This window comes from Anser cygnoides, chromosome 1 (assembly GCF_040182565.1).
Source record: "Anser cygnoides isolate HZ-2024a breed goose chromosome 1, Taihu_goose_T2T_genome, whole genome shotgun sequence".
NCBI lineage: Eukaryota > Metazoa > Chordata > Aves > Anseriformes > Anatidae > Anser > Anser cygnoides.
Window position 1 is genome coordinate 133592696 of NC_089873.1, and position 23304 is coordinate 133615999.

Consider the following 23304-nt stretch of genomic DNA (forward strand, 5'->3'; position numbering starts at 1 on the left):
AGGAAAAGCCTCTTTCCCCAAATACATCTGTTAACCCCCTAAACAAGTTAATCCTCATTCCTTTTAAAGCTTAGACACATCTCTCTCTGTAATAACTTTCTTTAGGCATGCAGGGTTAAAAACAAAGCGAAGCAAAATGAAAATCCCACAAAACAGGGAATGCAACCAAAACAGTATTGCTGCTCTCTCTCTCCACAGGGCTGGATGATGGTGGCTGCTCACGCAAATAAGAGTTCAGCAGACAAACGAAGGAGCCATAGCAAAATGCAGGGACAAAGGGCCTTCTTCAGCTTTAAAGCTCCAGCTGGCAGCCTTTCTGCTGGGGATGTCAGCCGGAAGACCAGCACAGAGCCAGCAAGCAGCCTCTGCACCTGCAAACCCTCTGCTTGCAGAGAAACCGTTCTGCTTTCTTTTCTAGCAAAAACTCTGCCTAACAGAGCTGCAGCTCCAGGATGGCAGCACACGAGCAGCTGGCATACTAATTTTTCGAAGAATTAATGTTGCTTACCTGCAATGCAACATCATTTAGCCCAGACCCAAAGATTTTAATAGCATCCTTTCTTTGGTGGTATGGCTGCAAAGCAATGATGTCATGGGGAGGAAGCAGTAACAATCATGTGACTGCATCCTCCGTCTATAGGATTTCTGATAGGAGACGGGGCTGGAAAGAGACTGGTCTGTAATCCTGCAGGATTAAACTGCAAGCTTCTTTATCCTTCCTCACATATTTCTGTGGTCATTAGATCACCTGGTACCTTTCCCCCCCCACCCCCTCACCTGAGCCTTTTATTTTTTTAAAGAAGAGTTTATGGATTTTGTTGCAACAGCAATAACAATCACATTTTTTCAAGAGGAAAAAGCACTGTAAGTGCACTGTGTGCGAATTAAGATTTATTCCTACCTACTCTGCAGCAGCGCCCAGGTGTCATAATTATCTTCTTTAATCTTTATGAAATATGTAATCGCAGCAGCTTGGAAGTGAGACAAACCACAATTTCGCCATCCCTTGCATTTTTCCTTCTCCCAGTATTCCACTTCAAGCTTATTCAGATTGACTTCCCTCCAACTTCTGGGTCATATTTGAGCTTTGCAAGATTACCTCAAAGGTTCCGTTCCTTTGTTACCTTCACTTCCTCATTCTCCACTCCATTCATCCATTAAATAACCTCATTAACAGCCTTCTGCCTTTTCTTCAGTGCAACTGCTAATGCTTGAAAGTTCTCCTATTTGCCAGCCTAGTTTTCCTTTTTCGAAACTTCTACTTTTTTTTCCATCAAATATTATAATAAAGCAATTTTCTTGACTTTCACATTTTGTTTAACTGTGTATTGCAGCTCAGAACCATATACATACACACATTTTTGTTATACTGTACAATATATTCAAACTCTACAACAAAATAGTAATTTCGAAAGTTGATTGTACAGATTTCCTATGCCCCACTAGGATCATGCTCTGCAGCACAGCAGTTATAACTGTTCTTTGTTAAGACAGTATACAAATAAGCAACTTTGTGCGCATGCAATGCTGTGCTTTATTTCAAGACATTCACCTTACACTGCTTACTGTCTCTTATTTGAACATGGTGCAGACTGGTTTTTACCCTTAAGGGTATGCAAGTTGTGCTTTGTATTACTAAGCAAGCACAACAGCTAGGTAGAGGGAGATCTTGTACAGGTACACACGAAAATATCCAGGAGTCATTGAAGGCACATGTGTGGCTTCCACCAACTTCAAAGGCCACAGAGCACGGTTTGGAAGACCTTTTTGTCCCAGTGTGTTTGGACAAATTTTTTTGGATGCTCTAAGCAGACAGCTCAGCCCAACAAAGCAAGCTAGTTTGTACAGAGTGTACAAAACCTTTTCAGAATGGCTACACAGCTCCTCCGAATCTTGTCTATAAACCAAAGGAAGCTCCAGTACCCCTTATTTCTGATATGGATTCCCCAAACAGAAATTGCACATTTTCAATTTTATTATGAAATCTGAGCACTTAACTTGCTTCACCTGCAATTCCTACACTTTTCTGGAGCAAGGAGCATGCCTTTAGGAAAGAGATTTGATTTTGCCCTTTGTACACAGTAGCGCAGATCACATTTCCCTATCGTTCATGAATCACTAATAGCTGCAGACCTACCATAACCACATCAGTAAAGTGAGGAAAAGTGATAGGAGGAAAGGCCTAACTTCTTGCCAGCGTCTGTTCTTCGAGCCCATTAAAATCAATATTGATATGCCAATTGAATTCTGTGGAGGAAGTTAAACCAACACAGAGTATTTAATTTAGTTTCTTGATAAAGTATCTGCAATTTTCCTTAATTGCTTTATGAAACAGAAGTAAGGAAAACAGCAAGCAGTTTGAACTGAATCAGTCAGACACAACCATCTATACCTGGAAACTTTTGTGCCATAAGACACATGAACAGAATGCAAGTACCACATCCTAAACGCAGGATAGCAATTCTGTGCTCTAAGAAAACAAGCACAAGGCTTTCAATCTCCCATTTCTTCCTGGACAGACTTTCCTAAATTCACGTCCTAATTTTGTTGTCTATTACCACAGGTGAACTCACTGAGTCTCTTCCTGAATGTCTATTTTTTAGTTGGATGATCTAGCTGCAAACACACTAAAGGGACAGAATACCTGATTCACTGTAGAAAATGTGATTCTATAAGCTAGATATGTTCCAATTTGAGAGATTTTAAGAAGTTATAAGAAACCAGTAACAGCTTCTAAGCAGCTTTTCATTCCCAAGAATATTGAGATTTTCCACAGTACAAGCAAATCACTTTTATACATAGATTACAAAATCAATTCGATTTGACTCTTTGGTATTTTCTTTCACTTATACTTGGTCAATCAAGCAGTCTCAGAGGAAAGAAAATACTGTTCACATCATGTTTTAGAAAAGACTGTTCTTGCTTTTGCTAACCTGTAGTTTCTTAAGTCCCTCTGTAAATATATTTTTCCTCCTCTCATAGACCTATGACTCTACAGTTAAAAAGGAGATTGGATTCAATACAAGCAGTAAAATACCCTCCTCCACACTAAAAACATAATTCAAATTTTAGATTTGCATTCTGCTGAGAATGGATGCAAAATACATAGTTCATCCAATTCCTAAAAAAACATTTGCTCTTTTTATACAACACTTACCTTGAAGCCTTGCAAAGTGCTTACAAGAATCACAGCAAGAAACACATATAAGATTTCATTTTTATATCAGAAAATTCATACCAACATACCCATTATAGCTTTTGTTGTTGATCCTGATGGTAGCGAGACAGTTGGTATTCCAAATGACTATTTCAAGCAGACCATTTTAAAAATAACCTAAACTGTGTCATACCCTCAACGCCTTGCGAATACTGGACAGAGAAAGGTGTCAAGTGTCAGTACTACAATTTTGCCTGTGCTCCTGCAGCTTAGGGTTGCATAGAGAAACCAAAAAAATGGCCTTTCTATAAATATTAAGGTCTAACATTTCCTTTGTGAAAGCAGCAGTAAAGTTCAACCTACTAACATTAACTTGTATTTTTTCCAATGGTTTTCAGCTTGGGATTGGTCATAAATAAGATACTACAGAAATAACACCGTCAACTTATTTCAAATATTAATCTACAAAGTACAAACTTCTGCTAGAAAAAAAAATGTAGTTCAATATGTCATAAGGAGCTACCCATGAATTCCTGGAATATTCAGCTAGGAGCCTCAGATACAGCTGTCAGCTTATCATGAGCAGTAAGCACGTGGGAGAACATACCTGCCATTCCTTACACTCCGTATCCATTTCAGGTCTTCAGTGCAACCTCTCTAGAATCCCTGACTTCACAGATTTCCTCTTTTTTCTTTATTTGAAAATTCATTACATTCACTGTTATACCAAATATAAAATTTCTTCATGAAAGCATCATCAATGCGGCAAATATAAACCACTGAAACAATGTCTTCTTCTGTGATATTAAACAAAACTCTCTGTTTATGGCAAATTATTTTATTTTGTAGAAGAAATACTTTCAAATAATACAAAAATGACACAATCATACAGAACTGTGACAAAAACGAGAGAGATGAATACTGACTATGATAACTCATTACCACATCAAGACAGAACTCATTACAGCAGTCAGAATCACGGACTCACAAGATAAACTGACGATGTCTCCAAGCAGTCACTAATTAAAAACACCAGCTGAGCCCCTTAAGAGGTAAGCCACCAGACATTGCCCCTATGTTACACAGTCACAGAACAATTTAGGGTGGAAGTGAGGTCCCTATCGCAGCCCCTGCTCAAAGCGGGTCTAATACAAGCAGGCTGCTCTGGGCCATGCCCAGTCAAATCCTCAACACCTCCACGGGCAGAGATCTCATAACCTCTCTGGGCAAGCTCTTCCAGGATTGGAATACCCTCATGAAAACACAGTGTTGTCTATTCTCAGTACACAGCAAGTATTTCTGGTATCACCACATGGTAACTTTGGATAAATACTACTAGGTAAGGGTCTCCACTGAACATGAGACGTGAAATTCCGACCAACTGATCTTTTCAAGTAACAATCACTTGAAAGCTTGCTGTCCCTAGACTTTTACCCAAGCACTAGCAATTTCTTACATGATTTACTTGGTTTTTATCTGCATAGTTTCTGGATAGCTCTAGTTCAGCCCAAGGAACCCAATATACACCCACCAAAGCTTAACTGGCAAAAAGAGAGACTTCAGGATGGTTAGCGTGATAAACGCTGAACATACATTAATTTCGTATGTATTGCTACACCACCAAATCACTTGATGTCTGTAATGATTATAGGCTATACCAGGCCTGTAGTAGCTTAAACTTAAATGTCTTTGCTAATCATCCTTGATGATTAATCGTTTAGATTTACCAGCCCACACCCCGCCCCCTCCATTATTTTTGGTCTCAGCCTGGGCAAATAAAAGCAATTCAGTTTCACTTTCAGGTTTTCCTGATCTTTGACAAACTAACAGAGTATAAGCTCTTGAAACTCACATAGATGACTTACAAAATATTTGAAAATATTCCCATTGGTCAGAGGTTTTGATAAATCTGTTTAGTTTCTGACTGTTGCTTTGGTTTCCTGACACACAAAAATTTGGAGCCAATTTGACCTGCGCATAATGAAAAGACAGCATGATCATCTTTCTAAGCAATTCCAGCAATTTGCAAAGTTAGTCTTGTGTTGGGCACCTCTCTGTGTAGGTATAATTAGAAAAATATGAGAAACTATTATAGTAGCTTAGTAAAGAACTATTTTTACATACTTGCAGGATGCAAGGACACAAAACTGGCATTCTCGGGAATTTAGGGTGACAGTCTTTCATTACAATGAATGGTTACAAGAAAATTATTTCTTACCAGATTTCTGCTGGTCCAACTAGCAATCAAGTGAGCTATATCTTCCAGAATTATACACCTCCTTTCTGGAAAGTGTCACTGTACAACAGAACTCACATGTAGTAACCTCAAAGCAAATCCATTAGGATTAACATGTGCTTAAGCACCCTTACTTATTGTAGCTGCTTTCTGAAATTAGCACGTGTTTTCCTGAATCAGATCAGAATCTTTAAAACTGTAGAAGTTGCTATATTCCTTTAGCAGTTTTTCCACACAACTAGCTCACAGTGCTCTTTTAACTACCTTTCCCTTAAACAGAAAAACAAAGACCTGTCACCCTTTTCCTTCCTCCGTTTAAATTGAGAATCTAGTTAAGAATATAAACATATTTTAGACAAAACTGAAATGAAAACAATCTATTAGTGCACAGTAAGAACATGCAAATGAATTCTGCAATGTTTAACATCACTTCTAATCAGTGTTAAACACATTGCAGGTGATAATATTTTGCTATAACAGACAGTGCTAAAGGATACAATGTACATAATAAGCTACAGATAATAAAGCTGAAAAAAGTGACAATTTTAGAACACAGTATTTTCATTTCAGGTATCAGAAACAAAACCAGCTCAATGGTTCCATTCTACTGTATGACAAATACTGAAGAACAAAATTTCAGTCTTAAAATACATCTTAAAGTAGGTATTTTCCTTCAAGGAAAAAAGGCACTATAAATAAATTACACTACAGTGAATTTGCCTGAACTCACTTTGTTTCTGTCTTCCAGCCTTTAAGTCAAATAAAACAGCATAAAAACTGTACACGCTCTTAACAGGATAGTCGATCTTTTATAAAATAAGTTGTCTTCAGAGATGTCAATTTCACAACAAGGAAAAACCAAGCCTTGTTGCAGTCGCTATTATAAAATATATATATGTATATATATTTATATATATGGTTTTGTTTACTTTTACTTTTTTTACTTTTTTTATTTTTTACAAAACGTGTATATTAGCTTTTGCACTTTTTTTTTTTAAAGAAACTTGGCTAATCTAATAACTTCATTAAAATAAAAGCGATAAATACTTCATGTTTACAATGCAACATGTCATACATCATCAGCTGGCAGAGGAGGTATGTTAATCCTTGGTCTTGTAAAAAATGCTATCTTCTCTCTGTGACCAAAAAAAAAAAAAGATGCAAAGAAAGTCAATCAAATATATGCCTCAAATAAAATATAATCAAATATATCCCACACCCCTGCAAGAACGTCATTTTTCTTACTCTGGTTAGTGGTTATTATTTGTTACTTACACACTGAACGGTGGGTTTACTTGAATACAAGAAACTTACAACAACTCCTCCCCCTGCATGCTTTTGGAGGCACTCCCTTGAACACAGCTACTGTTTTTGAAAATTTAGGTGACACCTTTATACAACTTATTGGACATCAATTATAGTTCACTGTAAAAAGGTTTCACAAGACTAGCCCTGCGTAAGTCCTCTCTGCAATGCAAAGTTCACCTTCTACATTTTTCAATAATGCCTATAACAACAAAACTGATGGCAGTTTCATCTTTTTGCTTCTTTATTGAGAAGCAATATTCTTTACCTGTTGTAAGAAATGGATGTGTGCATATAAGGGGCAAGAATTTAAACAAGCAAGTTATCATTTGCTTCATTTTACCGCATCTCTCTCATCTCATCAATTCCCCACATAATTTTATATCTCAGTAGCCAAAGCAAATGAATCTTGTTTCACTAACAGAAATACAAGATGTTGCAACGCTAAAATTTTTATTCCTCTTATTTTCTCTTCACATCTGTGAGGAAGACCTTTCCCTTTCCAATATAATTCATTAAAGGATGGACAACTTTTGCATTTTATTTAAGTATACCCTGCAAACAAGTTCTAAAAATCGGAACACTGACAGTAGAATATAAAATTGTAGCTGAGTTTTCCCCCACAGCTACATTGCACTAATATTTCTTCATTCCTTACTCCTAATGTCATTCTACTAAAAAAAAATTAGAAAAAAATAATGCTAAAGTACTAAAGTCTTCCTGTGAAATGCCCATTATCAATGGCACCTGTACACAAACTAAAGCTAAGAGAGGACATGTATTATGCAAACAGAGATGAAACAGGAAATAAAACACAAAGAAGAGGCTTAAGAGAAAGCTGGAATATTACTGAGTAATTTTCAGGGAGAGGGTGTTCCTAGTAACATATATGTACTACACTAAACAAACTATTTAGGCCTACAGGCTAACACTGAATATCTGATAAATCATCTGCACTTAACATTAATTAGGCTAAATTGAAAGAATCACCTAAGGTATGTTGTGTGCACTTGAAGAATTTTTTTCCTCACGTGTTTTGCAATTGTAATACTACAACTTTACCGTATCTCTGCCTCTTTGCACTACAAGTAATTCAAAGGAAACTCAAGCCTAAATCAGTATGTGGTTAAACATTACTGGTTATATACAAGACACACAGTATTTTAGCTAAATGTTTCAGAGAGCTTTAACCTCTGTAATGAATGGCTGCTATGCTAATTCAGTACACATTAACACTTACCTAAAAGTCTGCACCTGAATAGGCTCCTTCTGGTTTTGCCCACGCAACTGGTATATTTCTTTTGATGCTTTCTTTAGCATTTTTTCAGCTGCTTGTTCTTGGTGATGTTCAAATTTGGTCTGTCTTGTCTGAAAATCAGTAAAAAATATAATGCCAAAAGTTATCATGTGAATAAATAAAACACAAGAATACCCAGGTTAAAATGGTGGATTGTTACCACTCATCACAGTAAAACCACACCAGTATATTATCTGAAATAACTAATACCATCCAAGAACTATAAATGCAGGAGACTGACATTATTGTTTAAGTTCTTAATGTATATAGAAGCAACTCTAGTTATTTGAAATTTTGTAAAAACAGCTGTTTAGAGATCTTTCTACAAGCAAAAAGTTTTGAAATGAGAAGTTTCTGAAAATGTTGAGTACTCATCTAATGTTAGCTTACCTGCCTCTCTGCTTCCTTCAATAAATTTCGGAATCGCTCATCCCGAAGGACCCAGTGGGGTAGATCTGTCTGCCCTCTGAGTTGAGCATCTTCCAGACGCTGTCTCAACTCTCTTAAGACGCATATCTCCTCATTCAGCTGTCTCTGTCTAGTTCTGGATGCCTGGAGATCCAGCTCCAGGTCTAAGGACGTTCTTGCCATAAGCTCAGCCAAAGACGATCTGCAGGACTGCTGAATTATTTGGATTCAAATAAAATGCACAGAATGTTATTCTCAACATGGTACGTGGTATACTAGCCTATTTTTAGCTACACAGGACATACATTTTACTTATGTACTCTACACATAAAGTGGTTTCTTTAACACAAAGTTTTAGAGAGGTTATTTATACCCCATAGAGAAAGGTTAACTAGCTGTAAGGGTTTTCTGTACAAAAACACATCTTTTTTCAATTAATGCTTTTTACTACATTCCTTTACAGTCTACTCTTGGCTTATAAATAATTAACTAATTTAAGTTTATGAACTGAACTCTTACGTAATGATGATAATAAAAGGGATATAACATGAACAACTCATAACTGAATCACGATGCTAGAAAACAGTGTATGGAGCAACAGATTTCCCTTAAAGAAATTTATTCAATATTGGCTTTTAGATATGTTCCGAATCAAAATGGGAGGCATGCTGGTCTACGTACATACATCAGCAAGAGATTAACTTCTGCTTACCAGGCTGAACCATATGACATTTATCTACATGGTATTAACTCCTTACCTGCCCTTCTCTACCCACCTGTTCTGAAGGGTGGGAAGAGAAAGGAGAACTTAACCTATTTATTCCTCAAACACTTAGGCCTCAAATATTATTGTTTGTAGGCTGCATGGGAGCGGAGCAAGATGTTTTCCCACCATTCGTACACATTTCTGCAGGCCTCCACTTTGCATCATAAACTAGATTTTAAAGATTTAACAAAGTTTACATCTAAATCAATAAAAATCCAGTGGCTAGTTGTCGTCTGCCACACCTTGTTTTTTTCTCAGCAATTGTTCGCAACAGTATTTCACTTCTGTGTCTTTCAGCTTAAAAAATAGTAAAGAAATAAAACAACCCCTCACACTAATTACATAACAGAACACTCATACATTTCCTAAAAACATCACAGTGTACATTTATACCTAAGCTTTAGATGTCTACAAGTGCCACTGTTCTAGCAACTTAAGTAAAAAAAAACGTTTCTTAGCTATACCTGCTTATACCGTAGAGTACGCCTCTCCAAGGTATTCCGGACAAAAGGTGACTTCCTTGGCAGAGTTGAGCTGTCACTGTCACTGCGATACAGCTGAGTAGAAAAGATACAGAAAATAAAGGTTGTTTACATCTACATTCTGATTTTTTTATTTTTTCTTTTACTTTTGAGATTTATTATTTTAAAAAATGAAATTGTGTTGTTTTAAGCAAATGAAATCACAAATTTTCCTTTAGCTATTTATAAAGAATGATATATAATAGTGCTCTTATTGAAAATCTGACGTGGTCCATAGATGCACCGCATGCAACGTAAACAACAAAGCAAAAACCAGGAGACTCTTGGCTTAAAAGTCATTGTGGCATATTCAAACTCAAGCTCTCAACACCTTATGAAATAGTACAACTAAAGCTGTGTGCATTCCACTAATATAGCAAAATCAGTACCAATATATTGATCTGCGATGCTGGGAGACAACTGCATATAAGCCTTTTGCAGTTGAACATAGCAATTACTCAACGCAAGTTTGGAATTATTGTGTTGATTCTCAACTACTTGTACCATGCACCCAGGAACTCCGCATACCACTGTAATGAGCATCCTATGACTGACATTCACAACAGCAGCAAAAAAGTCCTAAGAATATTTATGCAATAACCGCAGGATTATGCATTCAGTCCCCCTTTATCCAACTTTTATGCACCCGGAAGTTAAACAAGGCTTCTACACCTCATTAGGCAGTGTTGGACCTCCATATAATTAATCACTCTAGCACAACATCTAAGATTGCTAAGTAAAGAAGTTTAAGATTCAAGTTATTGTAGGTTCTTAAATTTTAATTTAAAAAAAATCAGGTTTAAACTCTTAGAAAGATAAAGAACCAGGGGACTTCTTCCCCAATGCAACATTTAAATTCAATGAAAGATTATTCATTAGTATCAAAAAGTAGTATATAGTTCTTATAATTCAGGTTTTAAGAAGAAGTTATCAAAAATACAGAAACTACTTGTGTGGAGGCCTCTCCCCACAACTTCTTTTAAAGCCTTACTCACCCTGCAAACATATTGACTTCGTGCTCCAGGCGAGAAGGTCTGGGAACGAACAATAGTGCTACTGCGAACAAAAGCAGAACCCCGTGGCCTGCGGCTAGTTCTCTCTTTTGGAAGAATAGCAACTTCTTCAGGAAACAGATCCTCAGTGTTAGTTTCCTTATCCACCTAAAATTACAATGAAGGAATTTTATTTTACTTGATTTAAATTATTCCTTATTTTCTCTTTCTCATCAAAAGCAGCCAGACATTTCAACCATATCAAAAGTAAACAATTTGCTTTGTTAGTTAGGCTAAAGCTTTAATGAGCCTTGAGAATGAAAGATGAATCACTTCATTTTTAGCAGTTTTAAAACCAGGTCATTCAAAATTATAAGATTACTTTTCAAAAGCCTTCCCTAGAACAGTAACAATTATAAGATGCAGTTATAAACAGAGCACAAAGACTGCACTCACCCTTAGCAATTGGGCATTAATCAAGCTACCACCTGATCTCCCAGCCTCAACAGGAGAAAACTAAGCCACATTTCCAAAAGCAAGCTGACTCTGAAACAAGGAGCAACCTTAAAACTGCAGGAATTCAAATGAGGAGAAGAAACTCAATGAAAGGGAACTGAAAGACTGTTGAAACAGTGACACAAGAAAACTAAAATATTTGGAAATATAGAAAAAAATGCTACTCTATCATAGCATCAAAACTTTTAAGATAACTTATTCCTAAATAGGAAGTAGACTCTTCTCTAAAGGCAACACAAAAGTGTTCCTTTACTTCAATGAAAGCATCTTGATTTCAGCTTGTCAGGATTATTTCCAATGTCTCATATCTTGAATTTGAAAGATTTTAAATACCTCAGTTCCAGCATGTTGTTATGAAAATTTCAGCTGTACTTATTTTTAGCACTGAAAGAGCAATGAAGTCTTAAAACATTAAGCTTCTTTCTTCACAATTCTTTCGACAATTCTAATTTCTAAGAGCACTGGAATTAGATCATGATCTTTTTTGTTATGATTTCAAGTCAATACAGACATTTATACAACTGCATATTTACAATTAGATAAAAGCAGCAGTAAAAATAGCTTGCCTTTTGATGTAAAAAAAAAAAATAGTTCTGTTCAGAAATTACTAGCAAGTGAACAAAAAACAAAAGTCCTAAAGAGGACATTTTTAACAACTCAAAAGGCATATCGCTGTCATCACGACAGTACTCATATAGGGTTGCTAATGTCATTTCAGATTCTTTTCTCTCCTGATCAGTTTGGACTCAAACTCAACAAGCAGTAGTAACACACACTGTGTGCGCCAGGCATTGTGGCAGTTTCCATACTGCAGTGTCTTTTCTCATTACCTTTAGTGGTGGAGGCTGGATTTTTCCAGAACTGTACTGGCCTGCTTGAGTTGCAAACATGTGTCCAGCTAACGAATCCCCGCAAAATGGCTCCGGATAAGGAGGACTAGTCTGGGTGCAATTACTGCATCCACTGTCAACAGATTCTGCTTGCCAACTCCTGAAGTTAGAACATTACAAGGATTTTGTAGGTATTAAAAAAAAAAGTTATGAATTCTATTTGTATATTTCATTATCCAGGTCAGTTTACCATTTTAGAGTATTATTTCTGCAACAGAAATATAAAATTTACAAAGGGAGAACACATCCCACTTGCATTTCTGCAGATGCACAGACAAGCAAATTACAGTTGCCTCCCTAACAAAGCTTGTGTTTGATGCAAAAGAAATGTTTTCCCACTCCCCAAATTCCAAGTCCTATAAGCTCAGCTAGCTATTCAAATGAAGCTTTTTCCTGTTTGCACATCATCACATGATAAAACAATTTTATACCCATAACACTAACAGGGAACAGACCTCAACATAAGGATCTGCTCTTTCTCCTGCTGTATTTCAGACCATAATTACAGTGTAAATATTACTTGGCTGTTTGATGAGGTATTTGAGCTACTATTTTTACCGTTCTGATATAGCTTCTGCCTGATCTTCCTTTCTTTCCATCTCCAGGATTTCCTCCTCGGTATACTCCAGTTTCACTCTCTCTTCTGCCAGCTCTCTCTCAACTGCTTCCAGCTGGGCAGTGGTCCTGGCTAACAGGGCTGTCACTGCATCCTAGAAGGTAAACTAGACTTCAGACAAATCCGTTTGAACAAGCCTTTGTATTCAATGTATAGTATTCAGAGAAAACAAAATAAAACCACAGTCCTTGTATGTTCCTAAAAAAATTGAAGTCTGTCCTGAATCTCAATAATCAAGAAGTGCTTGGTGTCCCATGAATGCAACTTCTAAAAGAAAATGTTAGAAAGTGAACACAGAAATGGAAAGTGAATGCTTTACAGTTACATCACAGAGTAGTTCAGAATCCAAAAAGTTGAGTCAAAGCCACTTGTGGATTGGGTGACTTTAACACGCAGTGGAGCATCATCCAGTACATTAGGTGAGAAGAGACCTCTGAAAGTCACCTAGTCTGACATCCTGCTCAAAACGGGGACAGCTTCAAGAGTCATACCAGGTTGCCAGGGCTCAGAGGCATGCTGAAAAACCTCCAAGGATGGAAACTGCACAACCTTTCTTGGCAACCTCCTCCAGTGTAGTGGTGGATTTTTTAGATGAGTTTTAGTAAGTTGAACTGGAGGTGTGCATACAAACATATACAGTAGTATTTCAAGCACCTGTCTGGACATAGTTTTTATTTATTCTTTTAAAATCCAGTTCTTGCTACAAGAGTTCAATTAAGGTATCATCTTCTCTGCGTCTCACAAACAAACTGTATCCGAAATAAGATCAAAAGCAACCAACCACCCAACAGGTCAAACGAAGTAAACAAATCACTTTTTCAGATCCATACCGTTTTAACTGTAGTTACATTTCCAGAAGACCGGGGAATATTTTCTTCACACTGGTTTTTGTTCTTTGCTCTCTGGGGGTCTGAACCAGTGAAGATCTGAACAGAATACCAGTGAAGCTGCATCTCACCAGAACTCTCCAAATCACTCAGGTTTATCTGAGCAATACCCTGTAAACAACAAAAAGCATTCACCACGGTAAGATAAACACACGCAGCAGGATAGACATCTTTTCATTTAAGGAGTATCTCAATTATAATGGGAAAAATAAGGCTTTTATAAATGCATTTATAGTGTGAAAAAATATATATGTTGTCTAAGATACTGAATTTCTTGTCTCTTGCTTACTACCTGAAAGGATCAGAGAGGATATTTCATTTCTTGAAATTGAAAAGCAAAATTACTATGACTGATGTAGGTATGACTGCTAACACTGTCATTTCTTAATATTTTATTTTAAAAACTCTCAATTAACCTATCTGATTTCTACAGTTACTTAAATTAGTATTATTAAAACAATATTACTTTAGTTAATCTATTTTCCTTTGACAGAACTACATTCTGAGATATCTTTCAGTTTCCTAGTCATCAAAGGCATCCTCCAAAAGGGGGAAAACATGTCATATAAAACAACTTTTTTCCCTGTTTATATGGTAAGTTAATCAAGCAGACCATAATCTCATTTTTCCACTTTCCAAGCTATCCTTACAATTAATTGAGGCTTCCCACTAAAAAGAATTCCCAACTTTAAAGTAAGCCTACTATATCAAACGGTGCTCACATAAGAAATTTCTGAGCTGTGTTGACCTAAATGAATGTTCCCTGCGGCTCTTTTTAAACAGGTGTATAAAGAACAACGGTGGAAAGGAGTTTTTGAGACTAACGACAGAATGGCATATTGGGACACTGCGTATTATTAAGAATGTCATTTTATGTCAGCTTACTGGATGCTCCAAACAGAAATACCTTTCCTTTATTATATAAAACAGAGATGTCTACTAGATATCTACTACTTCTGACACAGTATATGAAAAACATCTAACACACACTTTTATATCAGAGTTGGATAACGTTTAAGAAATGCTGGGTTTGTTTTGGGGGGGGGGTCGGGTAAAGGGAAAATCTGTTTTCCTCTGTTACAAACGTTGAACAAAAACATCCTTCAACTTCTAAGATGCCTCGCACTGCCCTATACACCATATTTCTTCATCAGCTAAAAAGGCATGCCAAAGAAGTCATTGCTACAAAGTAAATTACTACTTGGGTAGAAAATAATTATTAATTGGTTTTGATGGCGATTAGTACTGATAAGACTAATAAATATTTTACCTCCACCTTAAGATTTGGAGCTTGCTTATAACAAGGAGGAAGTCAAGATGGGTCTGTCATGTACCTGTTCTGATGTATTTGCTAACAGCTTGGATAGCAGAACAGTACAAGCATTTACAAATCTCTTGGTGATGTCTAACAGGGGGACAGTAAAATTTATGAGAATTTTACATGGTGTTGAAAAATAGGACAGATGTTCTAAAATACAAAGACAAAATGATAAAAGACAAATAATACACTGAAGAAGAGTTCCAATTAAGACATGGGGAGTGACAGGTTGGTCAAGGCCATAAAAGATCAGAAATGACGTGAAAGTGCAAAGCCGTGTTATTGCAAGAAAAGGCAATCACATTTCTTTGAAGTTTTAACACGAGCAACATACACTAATCGTGGAAAATAACAACTCCCTTATCTCAACATTGATGAGGCCACTAAGGAAGTAATACACCAACTTAAAGAACCAGGTTTGAAAAGCTATAGTAAACCATTAGGATCTTTCATCAAGGCAGGGCGTATGTGGGTTGAGGGAACTGAAAGACACATGAGTTCAGTAGATTTACTTCCCTATGTAAGTGAAGTTTAGAACTATTTGCCAGAATATTTCTTCATTTTTTCTTCTTCCCTGTTATATACAGTCATTTGTTTAACTCAGGATACAATCCAGCCTGGCCCCTGCATTTAGGGAAGCTATATATTGGCAGCCTGGCCCCTGCATTTAGGAAAGCCATATATTGGCATAATCTAATTAAAAGAAATTGGTCATCAAGAGCTTCAAAAATATTCAATCAAACAGACGGAAAAAATTGTGGAAAGAGGTTCTGAAAGACAATTACAGAGGCCATCACAGCAGTTCCAAAGAGATGACTTCTTAATTCAATAATATGTTTATTTCTCAACTTACAGCAAGAGGGCAACAATCAGCATATTTAAATATAGACTTCAACGCGCATACCTGAAGGCGCATGGCACTGTTTCTCTCTTTTTGAGTGGTATTGTTACCTTATCCCTAAGAATATGTTACCTACTACTGTAGACAGATATTTCTGACAAAAGTACATTGAGATTATACAGGATTAAAAAAAAATCCTACAAACAATCTGAAAGCCTATCATTTTTTACTAATCCAGTAATAGCAGTTAAAATAAAATCATCCTAAATTTAGATGCGCTTGTGTCAATATAAAGATGCTTTACACTGAAATGGCTATTTAGCCTCTCAGAGGAACAGGCTATACCAACATGAAGCATTTTATACCAATATATCCAGCCCATTCTTGAGATGCTTTCTCCTTAATTAGGTTGCAGCAGTAAAAATGACCAAACATCCAGCTGCAGACAAGCCCTTGGGTCTACTTCTGTCAACATTAAGGCCACTGTTTATCTAACATACTATCTAGTTTGAAAGGTAGACTAACAAACATGCATTCTTGACCAGTTTTGTTCAAATAAACACCTCTTATCCGTTGTCTAGGATGACACTGAGCTGCCTGTACCTCTTAACTATGTCTACAGGCTTTAAAAAAATTAACTAGCCCATTCAAACCCCTCACTAAAATGCCTGCCCAATGACTTCAAAATATCAGACCCAATGCAGATTAATTTAAGTGTATTTACATTTGAAAATAATTAAAGTTGACATTTAACACATCTAAAGTTAACACAGTTAATATGTAACCTATTTAAACAATGTTATACCTATTTGAATGCATCTATATTAGATGCCTCAAACAGTTTAAAATAAAATAAGAGAAGTTTACCTGGATCACTATTATTCTGCAACAAAATTAAGATTGGTGTAATTGTAGTCTTCTCAAACCACTATTACACAGCAACAATGGGTTATCTTTTTTATTATAAAATCGTATTATAGATATAGATTCATTGTGCATGCATTATAGTGCCATGCAGAAACAGAAGTCTTGAGCATACTGTAGTCTGAAAGCTGTCAGATGAAGTCTTCAGGAAAACATTTAATTTTTCAGTGTTCCTCTTGCACCAACATTTAGCAACTGCAGATTTTTCAGCTTTCCCCAAGGCAGAATTTTTTTTTTTTATTTTTTTAAAAAAAGCATTAAAAAAACTCCTTACCTGCTAAATCCCACAGCAATTAATATAAATATTGTATCAATTTAAAATATGGCTCTGCAATGTAGCAGTTATATTAATAGTACAGATAACAGTACTTTCAGTGCTGCTTAAAATGCTCCAATTATCAACCTCTGGTAATTTTGCTAATTACTTCCAAATATTTATTATTTCCTATATCACAAGGCTTTAAAAAAAAAAAAGGACCGAAGGGCCACTTACCAATAGTTCTTCTTGTTGCTGATGGTCAACTGAGCAGATATACAGCTGCAGTGATTTTAATTTCAAAACACTTGAATGCACAGGGATTCTGAAAACTTCATTAAATATTAACGGTGCTTGGAATTCCAAAGCTCTAGAGCAGTAAGTGGTCGGTGTGCCTGACTCAAGCGGTGGCAAATAAACTCTCACGTGACTGGAACAGCAAAACAGACAAATAGCGCAGTTCAGACAAAGAAAGCTATCTTCAGGTATTTCTCATTTCTGAAAATTAAGCTAAGCAAAAATATCAGTGTAACTTCTGTATTAAGAATCTACTTTTGGATCTCTTTGTTACAGGAATTTGCTTTGTATTCTTAACACAAAAGAGCAAAACTGATTTGGAAACCCCATCTTTGTCTAACTAAAACCAACTTTTTTCTAAGTTGGTGCTTAAGCACAGGCACCAAGTGCCACTTGAGATGCCCTGAGGTATCTAAGGCATCTACATGGGGCTAGCAAGTATGACATAGGATCTACAGGAGAACTACAGCCTTCTTGAGCAGCAGCAGCTGGAGGCCAGGTGCTATGCTATGACATTTCAAGTGGAAACATATGCCTATGTTTAAGCAACTGAATTGCCCCTCCATTTCTTCCCTCCATCCACTAAGCATACCTTTAACCCCCTCACCCCCCTCCCTTGAGAAATTCAGCACAAAAGGACAGCAAAGAAAACCTACATTCCATATATTTGCCATCTTAAAAAATAATAATAATAATAATCACATCTGATACCATCTCATTTTAGACTCCAAGCCAAAATCAAAATCCACAACCATTTTAACCTGACAGAAGGGAACATACCTACTTGAACAAGTGTTTCTACGTTCTGCCTGTTTTGACTGTCTGTCCAGCCCCTGCAATATTACATCGTTTGCTATACCTTCCCTTGTGCCAGTAAAACGGTTCATGCAACTGCATTGTGAACCACGTTAGAAAACTCACCTGGATTAAAAAGCTAACCTAGAAAAAAACAGCTCATGGTTTAAAAAAAATAATTCAGCTCAGAGGCTCACTCTAATTGACTACATCACTGCATGAACTCCTATGCCACCACAAGAGAGGAGATGACAGTGGCAGACCAGTAAGTGGTTAGAGGACAATTGGAAGAGCTCACTATGATGGAACCACAGCACTGGAGTATGGAGCACCAGTTAGCTAAACTGGCCCATGCTGTAAAAAGGGAGTGATCCAGCTGCTCTGCTAACCACCTGCTGCAGGTAGCCTCCCCAGTGCCATCCCCAGTAATTCAGATTGAGTGAACATACAGAAGCATGGAGGAACTCATTGAACTAGCTAAAACCTTCTTCTGGTCTTGCCAAGATTAACTTTTTTTTTTTTTTTTTAATTCAGTCAAATCAATTGATTTACCCTGCAGCCACACAATTTCTAGATTCCAGCCTAAGCAGCTAACTGAGAAGGGTGGGGAACAGAAGTGCCTTTTTTAGTGTCACTTAGAGGCCTGACTGCCTTGATGACAAATGTCCAACGAAGCCTCTGGAGTCATTCTTTTCCTTGGTGACTACATTTGCTTTTCTTTAGATGACTTTTTTTTTTCTAGTAATGAGGAAACATGGTTGAGTACTACTCATATTTTTCCTCTCTAGCATGCCCTTGTACCAATATTGAAAACAAAGCGAAAGACTGCCACTAATGCACTGACCTACATAAAGAGCTTCCACTAGAGGTTTGCAGGGTTTGCAAGGCCAACTTTCTGAACAAAGACCAACTCATTCAGCAAAATGCATGTCAATTTAACATCTCCCACTTAATGACCTATTTTACAACACAACAATATTGCCACACCTCCATTTTCCGGTTTTCAAACAACTTCGCTGAGATAAAGATCAAAAATTTTCATATTTCTTTAAAATCTAATAAGACATATCACCAGATAGGATTCTGTTTTATGGCAACATTGCCACTGTTTAAGAAACACTAAATAAACAAAACAATATTCTACATAATATGATACGGAATCTGAAGCATTACCACAGGCAGCCAGAAATTAGAAAAAAAATACAGCTGTTTGTACTGGTTCTCAGCTAATTTTTGTGTTAAAATTATTTTGGAAGGTGTTTCATAGATATTCAAGGAGAATTGGCACAGCCACAAAAGCTTGCAGATGTCCTATTTTGATATTTTTTATTTTTTAGAAGAAGATAAAAGCAAGTTGTTGTTGTTGTTTGTTTGTCAAAAAAACTTTTTTTTTTTCCTTATCGATTACTATATATGTTACCTTAGGTATTTAAGAAAATTACCCTAAGCTTATTCTGGGATACATCACAGATACCCTGTAGAGAGACTTTACAGGAAATAATATTTCTAGAATAAAGCAAAATATTGTTTATTTTCTTTGGCCAGAAGGTATGCAGTGATAGAAGAATGATTTTTATGTTTTTGAACAATCTTTCCTGTACATAATCAACACAAGAAAATGTGTCATTAGAGACTACATTTGCTACCTGACCACTAGCTAGGACAGAGGTTCCATAAAAAGGATGCCTTGCGTCCACAAAATGAACCCTTTCCCCACGTAAACTAGAACATGCTATCTTATACCTGAGTAATGGCTTAATTTTGCATGAAGTAAACAAATTTATAGCACTTAAGATTATTTCACATGATAAGCAACAATCAGACTTTTGGTGAAAAGTAAACTTACATTTTGCAATTTTCTTTAACAACTAGGCTAGTGAAGTTCTTCAGCTGTAATACATGGACTAAGAGACATTCGCTTCCACTGTCATGCCTGGAAAATAAATTTCTGATGTTAGTCAGCAAGCATCAATACTTACCTTAAGAAATACAGATGAAAGACTCAGAATATTTTAAGAAAGCATAAGCACCTTTTTCAGTTAAATGAAGCTCTAACAGAAATCAGTTTGAATCAAAAGCATTTAAAGATACCACACTCAGAACCATAAAAGATTATCTACAGTAACAAATTTATCAGAACTATAAGAATTAAACATTATTCAATTCAAAAAGAATATTCCCTACTGTGACTCTTCATAGTGAAGTTTTATAAAACAGATTCCACGTTTTAAATGCTTATACCAGAAGCACATGTGTGTGAGTGACATATCAGTTACACAAAGACAGTCAGTCTGCATTATTTTCATGGATTAATGAAAATTAAAAAAAAAAAAAAAAATCTTATCTTCCATACCAGTATGGATTTTCAAATAGAACTATCACACCTGGTTCAAATTTGAAAACTGCCAGCAGCCTTGGGAATTATTTTTTCCCAGGAGTAGAGAGGATTCTGGAGGGCTGTCTAAGACAGGAAAACCTGTCTTGCACTGCTATAATCTGCTCTTCCACACAGTACTCCCACTACTAACAATAGCTTGTCCTAAGCACAAGATTTCAAAGCTGTACTTGGGAACTTTATTTTTATCTCTCTTCACCTTCTCTTCTTCCTGATCCTCCTTTATCTGGCATAAAATGTCAGATCTCACACACTGAGACATATCCCTACATCCATACTCACAATGAAAATGCTACTGGAAGAAGTAACAGAAATCCTTTCACCAGCCAGCATTGAAAGGACACCAAATGAACAGCAGTTGAGACATCCCCAGCAGGAAGGGGCATGTTGACTATCCTGTACATCCACTAAACTTTGGCTTTCAGTTCAAAAGCTTCTTAAAGCTATCCACAGTGGTCCAGTTTATTACGAAGTTTAAAAGCAGAATGAAGAAAACTAGTGAGCAATGTCTGTTGAATTGACACGGATAAAGTAGAATAGCACTACTTACAGAAATCCAACATGTATTTGTGGTTCTTCGTTACTGGCAATATCACCGTAAACAGGCTCTTCCATATCTTCATTCCTGCACAAACAGAAAGTTCTGTAAACTACATGATGACCTATGCTGTTAGAACATAATGAATTCAACGTTTATTTTGTGATCTGTGGATATAAGCAACTGTTTGGTACAGGAGGGATTGAGATACCTATTTAAAAACACACAGAACAGAAGCAGCAATTCCTAATTTAAAAAATTAAGCTTTTAGAGTAACTCTTTCAAAATGCTTAGGTTAGTTTCTTTTTAGAATCATCAACACCTTATCTTCTTCCCAGTTACTGCTTAATGCGTTAGAGCAATTGTATAAAATAATATCTCTTTACCCTCCTTCAATCACTTGTCCAACCTACACATTTAGATTTTCAGCAATTCATATATTTTTTCCTTTCATCATAGGAAGATTTACACTTTTAATCATATGCTTCCCAGAACTCTATGTCCTACTCAGTATATTTTTATTTCGTTATAGATGGTTGAAATAAAAATTTACAACTAAGAAACAAGGAAACTCTCTTTCAAGGGAGAAGTATTGGGTGCTAAAACATTAGAGACAATGAAGTGAAAGGGGCTTAGCAACTGTGAGGATGACAGTGGAACTGCATGTAAAAAGCTTCTTTTGTGTAATACGTGCAATCTAATATTCTTATGATACTTAGAATCATCTATTTTGAAAGCATATTCAGAAATTTACAGTCAATTCTTTCAGACCGTGTGGCAGAACAGGAATATTTCCAGCTTACTAAGCATTTATACACCTGACCTTTTGCTTAAAGCTTCAAACACGCCACTGTCACTAGCCAGTGAATGATCTGAGAGACATGCTGAAACTCGCCTGGCTCTCCTCTCCGATCTTCGACCACTGTCTCCTCGCAGAGTTACAGCTATCACGGAGAAAAAGAAGAGACAAAATCAGCTCAAAGTAATCTCTTAACAACTAAATAAGAAACATTTATCATATGAAAACGAGTGCCAAAACAGTTGGCACAAATGCAGTGCATTGCTTTGTCATCTGACTTTAAATCAAAAAACTAGAATACAATGGACCAGAGATTTTCTGTGGAAGAATTAAGGAAGGAAGTTTGTGGCTAATTTCTCTACGACATAAGCCAATCTCGTTGTTATTACAGTGCTCTTCTAGTGGAATAATCTCTCCTGGGAAGAACATTTATGTTAATTCAGCATATGTACACATGGCATCCTAAACTTCTAAGATTTACCTACTGAATATACAATAGTTTGAAAATAAACAGAGACTAATTCTTTTAAGAAGTTATCAGATAACAAAGTAAGGTTTTGTTGTCATTTGTTTCCTAATATGAAGTTTCAAAGCATACTGTTTATACCATCTCATAATAGCAGCTTTTATCTACAGCCTGAGAGGCACTATCAAAAAGAACCAGCACTTTCCATCTCACTGACTACTGTTTTTTCAAATTCTTTAATATTTTTGAATAACTTTGGCAGGGGGCAGGAGGAAGGAATAGTCAACCTCCTTTTACACCTTTTCCCTGAACCACCAGCAATACCGTTAACAGGGCTTCAATCACTTTCATGTGCTAAGTGGCATTACACATCGGGTTTTGCAAATGCAAGTAGGTATAGAAGGTACAAATCCTTCAAGGTATGCACATAAGTGACGATGCTCAAGAACTGCACAGGTAAGATTTCAACACCTCGATGAAAAGTTGTAACTTGAGTTTAATTCTTTCACATCCTAGAAAGAACCATTAAATGGACTTAGGGAAGTGCAGTGTCTTTTACCACCTTTTCACCCCCCTTTTGCTTAGGCTTAATGTTTGTCCTCCAAGCAGAAAAAAAAACGACAAAGAGGAGACACTTCAGAAGTGGGGAAAGCATCACATTTACTTCTACCTACGCTCATGATCTTAAACAGGTATCTTGGAAGTACTTGAGGTTTTATCAGACTGCATTTGGAGTGACAGCAGTGCAGTGCACATCACACTAGAAGCAAGCATATGCTGATGTTTCCAGCTTATTACCACCACGGACAAGGTGTGTCTTACTCTCAGTCACAATTTAAGTACCTCTGTTACATATTATCTTGAGGCATTTTAAGCATCAAAACTCTGCGACCTGACCAGCAAGTTTCCTTCAGCGCAGTGCCAGCAAGCAGCCTGAGCCCCACCTGCAGGGACCAGCTGAGGGATGGACAGAGAGCCCTCACCGTGCATGGGACGTGCCTCACCTCCCACGTACGCCCCAGGCAGACAGCATGTCAGGCCTTGAAGCTTGATAAAAATCCCTCGTGTCAACACATCTGTGCTG

General features: G+C 36.7%; 2 protein-coding genes across 5 annotated transcripts in view; both read right to left on the reverse strand.

Moving 5' to 3' along the window:
* CLCN4 (chloride voltage-gated channel 4) overlaps positions 1-3846 on the reverse strand; it is a 47858-nt gene extending 44012 nt beyond the window's left edge. Inside the window, exon 1 of one of the 2 annotated variants that reach the window (XM_066982248.1) lies at positions 3247-3846. In XM_066982248.1, coding sequence (XP_066838349.1) covers positions 3247-3250 — 4 coding nt within the window. In that variant the 5' untranslated portion in view covers positions 3251-3846. Of the gene's footprint in view, positions 1-508; positions 666-3246 lie in introns of those variants that run through there. The other variant, XM_013191554.3, reaches the window with a different exon arrangement.
* A 133-nt stretch (positions 3847-3979) lies between these two features.
* Positions 3980-23304, reverse strand: part of WWC3 (WWC family member 3) — a 100679-nt gene continuing 81354 nt past the window's right edge. The window contains exons 12-23 of one of the 3 annotated variants that reach the window (XM_066982238.1): positions 21851-21899; positions 20968-21042; positions 19869-19955; positions 17168-17360; positions 13535-13702; positions 12647-12798; positions 12029-12188; positions 10686-10850; positions 9634-9726; positions 8386-8616; positions 7939-8066; positions 3980-6529 (exon numbers count right to left, since the gene is read on the reverse strand). In XM_066982238.1, the coding sequence (XP_066838339.1) occupies positions 6463-6529; positions 7939-8066; positions 8386-8616; positions 9634-9726; positions 10686-10850; positions 12029-12188; positions 12647-12798; positions 13535-13702; positions 17168-17360; positions 19869-19955; positions 20968-21042; positions 21851-21899 (1568 nt within the window). In that variant the 3' untranslated portion in view covers positions 3980-6462. Of the gene's footprint in view, positions 6530-7938; positions 8067-8385; positions 8617-9633; positions 9727-10685; positions 10851-12028; positions 12189-12646; positions 12799-13534; positions 13703-17167; positions 17361-19868; positions 19956-20967; positions 21043-21778; positions 21900-23304 lie in introns of all 3 variants that reach the window. The other 2 variants (XM_066982231.1, XM_066982236.1) reach the window with 2 other exon arrangements.